The 9,390-nt window shown below is 42.8% G+C and overlaps 1 protein-coding gene across 2 annotated transcripts in view; it reads left to right on the top strand.

The window, feature by feature from the left end:
• Positions 1-2,555: 2,555 nt before the first annotated feature.
• dclk1a (doublecortin-like kinase 1a) overlaps positions 2,556-9,390 on the top strand; it is a 45,569-nt gene continuing 38,734 nt past the window's right edge. The window contains exons 1-3 of one of the 2 annotated variants that reach the window (XM_085174083.1): positions 2,556-2,859; positions 3,433-3,828; positions 4,850-5,199. In XM_085174083.1, coding sequence (XP_085030209.1) covers positions 3,468-3,828; positions 4,850-5,199 — 711 coding nt within the window. In that variant the 5' untranslated portion in view covers positions 2,556-2,859; positions 3,433-3,467. Of the gene's footprint in view, positions 2,860-3,349; positions 3,829-4,849; positions 5,200-9,390 lie in introns of those variants that run through there. The other variant, XM_085174084.1, reaches the window with a different exon arrangement.

Here is a 9,390-nt window from a genome sequence, read left to right as displayed (position 1 = left end):
CTTGCCGATGAATCACACAGCCACAGAGGAACTACCCAAATGTCTTCTCCTGACAGGTGAAAGAGAATGACAAATCACAACAGCGACTCTCAAAACACAATGATTCACAATACGGCTGCATTACTATGCTAATTCATTTGGCTCGCACACTTTTGTGGTAGTACACGTGTTCACACACCCTTCTGTGTAGTGTGAAAGCATTGCATCAAAATACATTAATCACAGGTTGGAAATTGAAAGCAGGTTTTAATTACTCCAGATGAGAGTTCAATATCAGTTATCAGTCCATAAATCCATCCAATTGAACACCTCACAGAGGTGTATTTGCAGAAGTGTTCTACATCATGCCTTTTTGTGTTTTTCTAACATTTGAATGAAAACGTGGCCGTTATGCACATTGCTGAGAAAAGGAGCTTGGCATAAAAATATGTTTTTATGATTGTAAAACTGTCCATTTACATACATAATTTACAAATACAATCATATATGCCTACATGGAGGCTTAAAAGTCTTAACCACACACGCTTCTCTTTATATCTGCTACGAGTCATGCTGTGCTACGCTTCAAGAGTTGGCCTCTATGAAGAAATTGAAGAAATGAAGAACTTACCTAATTAGTATGGATGCAGTATTTCCAAGCCTATTTCATTCTGATTTTGTTCCACCCGGTCTGTAATTAGTCAGTGGCACTGGTGACACAAATGTAGATGGAAGCAATATATGTTTGAAATGCTTGATTACTGTGAAATGCTGCTTGCTAACTGCAAGATACTGTATGATCCTAAGACGTACAGAGCTGCTTTCACAGTGTACCTCACATTTTGTCAGTTCTAACATCAGATATGTTTGTTTTAAGTCTACCACAACACCAAAATCCATTTCTCTGCGCTCTCATCTGTTATTTGAAAAAAATGTGGAAATTTATAAATCTGACATGTCTGACTCGCTTTTGAAAATCACATTATGTCTGACTGTGTCATCTCCTCTCTGTTTGTGACGCACACCAAGTCCCCAAAATTCAAAAAAAAATTGTGGGTGTGTTTTTTTTTATTATTTTATTTTAAAGGTATTTATTTGTCTTTCACTCTCACACAGTAAAGAATTCATGGGCACTCACAGGCCACTTTATCAGGTACAAGTACTTGGTTGGACCCACATTTACACACATTGCTCTCAGCAATGCTTATTTTGTTGTGGCGCAAATTCAGCAAGGTGCTGGACACGTTCCTCTGAGAGTTTGTACCATATTAGTTTGTACCAGGATAGTGTCACACAGTTGCTGCAGATTTATTGGTTGCACATCCATCATAACCTCCTTAAACTACATCCCAAAGGAACTTTAGTGGACTGAAATCTGCTGACTGTGGAGGACATTTGAGTGCACTGAACTCATTGTCATGTTCAAGACACCAGTTTGTGTTGATCTGAGCTTTGGGACATGGTATGTTATCCTGCTGGAAGGACCCATCTTCTGATGGAAGCAGCCATGAGAAGATGGGTGCACTGTGGTCATAAAGGGACGGTCATGGCTAGCATGGTAGGCTGTGGTGTTTCAACATTGCTTGTTCTAAGAGACCCAAAGTGTACCAAGAAAAGATCCCCAACACCATTACTTCTCACTACACTAAAGCCAGATTTGATCATTATCACACACAAAGACACAGAGACAGACTCTGTATTATTACTGATGAAAGTGACATCATCAAAACATAACGCTGTAAATAAAATAAACAAATGGCAAAGATGTGAGAAATTGACGACACCTTCTTGTTCTTCTTTTTTTAATCATCATCACTGGCACATATAAATGTTAGATAATACGCACATGCATGTGTGTGGTTCATTAGTGAGTGGTGGAGTGGGATTTTCGTAGTCTCTGGAGTCTATGATGTAGGTCAGCGGTCTTTATCTCTTCCTGCACTGTGAGACTGGTTCCTGTCTTAACCTCAAATTTCAGAGCTTGTAGGAAGAAACGAGACAGAAGCATCATTTACATCTCTCAGTTCTCTGCGTTGATAAGGAATTCAGTGTAACTGAACCTCTTTTGAGCTCATCCATACATTTAATTCCCAAGAAAAAAAAGTCTTCATACAGCAACAACAGTACGTCATTGTAGAAGAAATCCAGCATGTGGGTTTGTGTATGGAGGGAAAGTATTACATAACAACCCACGTGCAAATGTGGGTTAAACACAATGCTGCATTTACGATCAGTTAAGTTATAAATAATGATTTATGTGAAATATGAGGAAGGAATTAAACTGGAAAATTATCAAAGAAAAATATCTGTGTTTTCTCTCTTTACTGAGGACCACAGTGATGATTTAAAATGCCATAAAGCAGGGTTGACACCCCCATCCACCCACCTCAGTTGACGCGTGCTTTTGAGGGGCTGGGTGGGGTGCAGGACCAACATCCTCCCCAGCACGGGTGGGAAGCGTGTGGTTGCATCCTAATGAGGGGTGGGGGCGCCGAATGAAAATCACGACAGAGTGACGTGGGGGAGGAGAGAGAAAGGGTGGGTGTAAAAAAAAAACAAAAAAAACAGAAAAGAGAATGGGAGGGGAAGCAGCTGCTACCAAGTCCATTTCCAGTCCAGCCTCTGCTGCTTGCTTTCTCACAACGCGCACACAAGCACACACACGCACGTATTCACTGGTGTTTGGTGGTGGGGCACATCAACCGGACAACAAAGAGACGCACAGGGGGGGCTCACACACTGCAGCCAGGACAGCATCACATATCACCGGCGTCCAGTGTCAGGGACGAGCGCACTGAACTCCTTTCTCACATCTGCTGGGAATTAAAGCGTCAGTCAGACTGGAGGTGACCGTCACAGAAGCGTTAATTGCTCGCGTAGGTAAGCCTGAGCAGTTGCTTTTTAAAATTATTATTATCATCTCATACCAGCGTGATTAATTGTTTTATTTGTGGTTTGCTGCAAAGTCTTGAAACATACTTTTATATGTTTTTAACGAGTCTTTTTGGGACTGCAGAATATAACCTGGCATATTTTAATGATGGGCATCTATAACGGGACCGCGATGTTGTGTTTTAACTCCGGCCCAGGAGGGATGTTGGTCCAGCTGCGGCTCTTCTGAATATTTATAGGGCCAAAATAATAGGTTATTATCGATTCGTGACTGAGGCTCTCCAGCCATCTGCGCGTCACAGTAGCTCGGGCGCACTGTCACACACAGCGTGGGTCGTCAAGAAGCGCACTGTCCACTGCTCGGCTTAAGAGCACTTAATCTGTCATTAGTGGGGTATTTTGAGACAGTGCGCCAGCGACGGATACCGGCTGGCTGTTATATCAGCCTTCCGAACCTCTCCTGGGTCGGCTATTCATTTTCGGCACCTCCTTTTCGTTTGTTATTCGGTAGTTCAAACTTTATCTTCTCCCTCACCTCCCCTCCTCTTTGTTGTTTCCCAGACAGTACTGCCGTACTTGTGAGCCTCGGTAGCGAAATGGAGATGGAGCATTTTGACGAGCGGGACAAAGGTCAGAGGCACAGCCGCTCTAGTGCAAAGATGAACGGTGTGCCGAGTCCCACACACAGCGCCCACTGCAGTCTGTACCGGACCCGGACCCTGAAGACACTGAGTGCGGAGAAGAGAGCCAAGAAAGTCCGCTTCTACCGCAATGGAGACCGGTACTTCAATGGGATTGTGTACGCCATTTCTGCTGACAGGTTCCGGACCTTTGACGCCCTGCTGGCGGACCTGACCCGTTCCCTATCCGACAATGTCAACCTGCCTCAGGGCGTCCGGACCATATACACCCTGGATGGGTCAAAGAAAATCACCAATATTGAACAGCTAGTAGAAGGTCAGTATATATACATATGTATATCTGTGACAATTCAAAGCACTGAGACACACTTCCTCTCATCATGACCTTATCAACATGTTTGTGGTTATCTAACATAATAGGATGCCTGTCTTCTACTCTCTAAAAGAGTAAACACTTCCTGACCTGTGAGCTGAGGTGTTATGTGATCTTCCCCTGCTCTCCCCCCCATAGAGTAAGGTCACAAACAAGACTGTAAATGTAAAGTAAGAAGCCCCAATGATAGATAATTTGAAACAGCCTGTACATGATACTTTTAGGGGGCATTTCTTCACATAAAAAAGCCTAACCCAGTGAGCACACTGTAGATGACTGCTTTAAGATTATGCAACTCATTTGATGGCCAGATGGCGGTTCAGATATCCGGTGTGTCAGCTCAGGTTATCTTGGTCTGTTTTACTCTCTAAAAGTTCCAAGCCAATATCATTAGGTCAGGAGGGGTGAAAGAGGAAGAGCTATAAGCTGTTGGCAGCAGGTTTAGATGATATGGACTGTTGATTATGTGCAAACAGAAAAGAAAAAAAGAACCTTTGACCTCAACATTGATAGGGTCCACTGACTCTGGCATAATTGTCGCCTGAGAGGGAAAGGTCGCTTCAGATCAATACAAAGCTGATCCGAGTAATCGCATTCATCCAGTGATGAAACATCTCTATTGTGACGGGAGTGGCCTCCTCCAGGATTTAAAGGGCACCAGGGGTCACTGAATGGTTTGAGGGATCTGAAACCAATGTTAATCATATCCTTTATATGCACAGATCTGAATATAGCAGAACAAATAAGAGTGTATATTTTTTAAAGAATGGTGTTCACCCCTTCAGTAGAGTTTACCTTTAGATTCTCACCCAAATATATAGTTTTTACTCTTTATAATCTATTTCTTTTGCCAAAAGAAGCCTAAAGATTATCTCTTTTGTTTGGCTGTTTTCTAAATAATCCTTTCTAAATAAATAATCCATCTTTGATACCCTCTCTTTTTTCCAACCCCCCATCCCAACAGGTGAAAGCTATGTTTGCAGTTCGACCGAAGCCTACAAAAAGTTGGATTACACAAAGAACGTGAACCCCAACTGGTCAGTGAACGTCAAGGCTGCGGCAGCATCGTCCCGCGGGCTTCCGTCTCTGGGCAGCACCAAGGCCACCACCTCAGAGGGCCGCGAAAGCAAGGACTTCATCCGTCCGAAGCTGGTGACGGTGGTGCGGAGCGGAGTGAAGCCCCGGAAAGCAGTGAGGATTCTTCTGAACAAGAAAACAGCCCATTCCTATGAACAGGTCCTGACCGACATCACAGATGCCATAAAGCTCGACTCTGGAGTGGTGAAGAAGATCTACACGGTGGATGGCAAACGGGTGAGAATTGCTTACACGGTTCACTGATTTGTAGTTGTATGGAGTAAATAGAATTGCGCTTGCAGAAGATAAGCAGCCTGTTAGTGTTTGCATGGTATCAAAGAACATTAGACGTGGCTTTGAATTGGTTTTATTGTGGATGACATTGGCTGTTAGCCTGTATTAAATTCGAACTAAATCTCACAATGGAGCCAGTGGGAGATGTGTCACACATGATGAGTGTCTCCACTGTGAGACACACTCAGAAAAAGAGGGAGATATTATATGGCTGTTTTAGACTGGATTGGAGAAGGGAACTGAAGATCCATGGTCTGGTAAAGGAATCAAAAAAAGGGTGTAAATATTTAATGAACACGATCCTGAGCCTTTTATGAATGACAAACATTTTTGTCCCCGTTCACAGCCGGAGCTGTGTAGGGAAAGAGCGGCACAGAGACTGAAAGAGGTCAAATGAAGGTAAAAAAAAAGAAATCTATGAATGGAGTCTGAGTTCTCATCCACGCTGCAGCGATGTGTGCCAGAAATCAGAGTCATACCCCCCTTGATAGTCCACCCACCTAACCCGCTTCCTCTCTCAGTGGGTGGGAGGCAGACACTATAAAAAGAACAGGGTTTAAACCAGTTGTGTACGCAGACGTAGTGTGTGTACGCGGATCACACATATTCCTCTCTTTATGTCTGCGTGGAAACAGCACTGGACTTGACCTGCGTGGCAGCCGTGTGAGATCAAGCTTTCTCACACCTGTGTGTCAACAAGAGGACGGTGCAGAGAGAAAGACGCCATCTCTGCCAGCATGTCAAGTTTTAGCTTATACTTCTGACATGCTTTAACTCTCCAGTCTCTTCCTGTTTGCTTTCATGTCCCCAACTCCATCCCTCACGCCAGCCCACATCATCATCATCATCATTTCTGTCTGTGAATCTGTCCGTGCATCTGTCCGTGCTCCCCCCTGTCTCTCTCTCTGCCTCTCTCTAGGTCATGTCGTAAGTTATTGAATGCACCACCAGCAGGAGCATCAGTTAAACAGATTGTACTGGATGTAAAGGGTGTCTGGCTACTTCGTGTCATACAGCTATCTCCTAATAGGGCGCTGTTTGACTCGTCTTAACAAATATTCTCTTTGCCTTGTGGTATTTTCATGCTTAATAGGCATTTTGATACACTGCGCTAGCATCTATCCCAACTCTAAACATTGATCTGCATGTGTTCACACTGGTTTATGATCCCATTTCTGAAGCCACACTGTCTATTTAATGATCCACCGCTAACCCAGCAGGAAGTGACCTGCTGTTTGAACGCAGGTCCAGCCAATAAAATCCTAGGATCGCCTTAAGAAACCTCCTGTTGGGGATTAAACTCACACTTTTGCCCAGTGCCCACTTCCTCTGCCACTGGTTACACTTATGTTGGAAATTACAGAATAAATTCTGCTCCTGCCACGTTCAGCCTTCTGCAATTTGAAGTAAGCGTATTACGGCTATGCTATTTTTAGTTAAAGTATTGATCGCGCCTGTAGGCATGGTAACACGCACACTGCCAAATTAGCTGGGCTGGGCTGAGTGCAGATCCAGCTCCTTCGCATTTTTATGTCTGATTTTGTATGTAGGTGTCGGTTAATGCCTGTGGGAGAGTTTGCGATTATGCTATTAAGAGAGGAGAAAAAGGGGAGAACGTGGGATTCAACTTGTAAGGTGGGAATTAATGGTGAATAAGCAGCGAGCAAAAGGGTTCAGAACATTTTTGCGTGTCAGTATTTGTTTCTATTTCATAGGTCTGCTAAATACTAGATAAGCCTGTTTATTTAAACCCTCTGTGAACTGTGGTTAATCCATTTTAACTTGATGGCTACAAAAAGGGGAACTCATTAAAGAAATTTAACCTCAGCATGATGCAGTGTGACAAAATCAAACATTTTTTAAGTACCAATGAATGAACTATTATGTCTGAATAAGCATAGGAGTAACATTTTGGATAAATAATGGCAGGGGTTACCTAATGTACCTTTTGACACATCAGAAGTGTGCCAAAGGTAATTCCCTGAGTGTGTGTAAGGATAATGGGACTTTAAGGTTTAAGTAGAGTGTGCGCGCAGGTGCATGCTTGCGTCCTTGCATGGTTTTGCCTGTGTGGCCTGCTGCCGTCAGCTGAGCCGCATCAGTCATTGAGCCTACGGCAGAAGTAGGTTTCTGGGCTTTGCTGGCAGTAGCGTCGCGTCCCAACAGAGCTGCAGAGCCTAGAGAGAGAGCTTGTGAAAACCAGAGCTTGGGCTTCTTTCCTTCATTAACCCCTGTAATGAGGACAGAGTCAGTGCGGAAGGGTTTACGTGTACACGAAAAACGATCTTCAGAAGTTCAGTTCAAGGAAAAACATGCATATAGATGCTGCTGAGGGAATGTGTTTAGCTGTCAGTCATTTGGTTACACCTGCTCATTTCTATATGCAGGTTCAGGTGCATGTATGAAATTGTACCTGACTGTGTGCAGTGTTTCAGGTCTTTTGGTTGAAATGAAAGCAATGGTCTTTGGGAAACGCTGGGATATTTCTGCAGTGCTTGTTATGTTAGTATGTTATGTAATCTCAAACAGTCTTATAATAACATACCCCGATTAAGAAATACATAATACATATAATACACATTGACAGCTATAAATTAGATCTGATTCTTAGTTTGAACAGGCATTAAGTAACACATTTCTGCACTTAGTGCCGCCAGTACATTTTAGTCAGTGATAATAAAGCATTAGGATGTTCTAAATCATGCATACCTATGTGTTTATCTACAGTAATGCATGTATGCAATAATGCATGCAATGGAGATTGGACAAGTTGTGAACTCTCTCCGTGAGCTCATTCCACCGTGTCCATTTGGATATCATATTTCCGACTGTAATGCAAGAATCTAGATCAAGTTCCGACCCCCACTATACTGCTACATTGATGCTAACATGCTGGTCTCCTAGTATCTGATAGCTGTTATTTTTAGTTCCATCCTTTCGCCTTTGGGGTTACCACAAATCTCCTATTTCTCGGCAAACTCTTAACCCTGCCAGTTTCTATGAAGATTTGATCTAGTTGCTTAGGAACCAGCAAACCTGATGTGATGTCATAGCACGGTGGGATTGTGTAGCTTGGTTGGTCTTAGGAGAACAGAGACGAGCCATAAGTGGCTTAGGACACGGACACGGCTGGCCTATTAATACTTTTGAGCTGTGTTTACACACACACACACACACACACGCACACACACACACACACACATTATGTAGGACCCCAGCTGCCAGCCTTGAGCCTGCTGAGGCCACTTAAGCATGGATAGTGACACACACCCTTTTTTGAATGGATTCATCTAGATTTCTGCTCATGCATCACTGACCATTAACTGCAGGCAATTGATGCTGATTACTCATTTCTAAGGTCGGTTGCATTCTATTATTCAGAGTCTCATTACTCAGACCCTGTAGTTTGTACCTCAGGGGCTTGAGCACAGGCAAATAGTAGCATTCTCACATTAAGCGCTAATGCTAATGCTAATGCTAAGACACGCATAAAAAAGGGGACACTTACCCAAAGTGGCATAAATGTTTACAGAAAAGGTTTTAAAATGGAAAAAATATGCAAAACAAAGAGAAGAAAATGCTAAAGAAGAGGAGCTGGCAAACAGTCAATTAACTTCCATAAAGTTAGAAGACAGAAAAAAAACAAGAAATATTTGAAATCATTGGTAAATTAAGCAGCATAGGCTGATATGCTATTTTTGTTCTCTAAACTGAACAAGGTGGAGAATTACTTGAGTCCACACTTCTCCTAAAGCATCATATCATATCATTAAGTTTAATGCCATGGTGGCCATGTTGCTGCAGGGTTAATGGCATCAGCGTGTCTACTTGTTCGTCCCTTTAATGATGAAATTATGCTAAATTATAGAAAAAAAACACAACACTGTTACATGTAAGTTGCTGTTTGCTGCCATTTAATTTGATTTAATTTAAAGAGGTTATGCACTGTTCATCTCCTTTTCCATTATATTCTTATGTCAACCCTCTTTTACATTTGGTATTAAAAAACAACATAATAATGTCTCTTAAGGTGAGGTAGAGGTTATTTGTAGGAGTGACGAACTACTTGTTCACTATCTGCAGTGCAGCTCTTGCTTCTTTAACTGCATTGTTGGCTTGTCCTTCTGCTTGTTG

The sequence above is a fragment of the Neolamprologus multifasciatus genome, chromosome 10, assembly GCF_963576455.1.
Source record: "Neolamprologus multifasciatus chromosome 10, fNeoMul1.2, whole genome shotgun sequence".
NCBI classification, from domain to species: Eukaryota; Metazoa; Chordata; class Actinopteri; order Cichliformes; family Cichlidae; genus Neolamprologus; species Neolamprologus multifasciatus.
The sequence above is the reverse complement of the archived record's forward strand: the minus strand, read 5'-3'. Positions and strand labels throughout refer to the sequence as shown.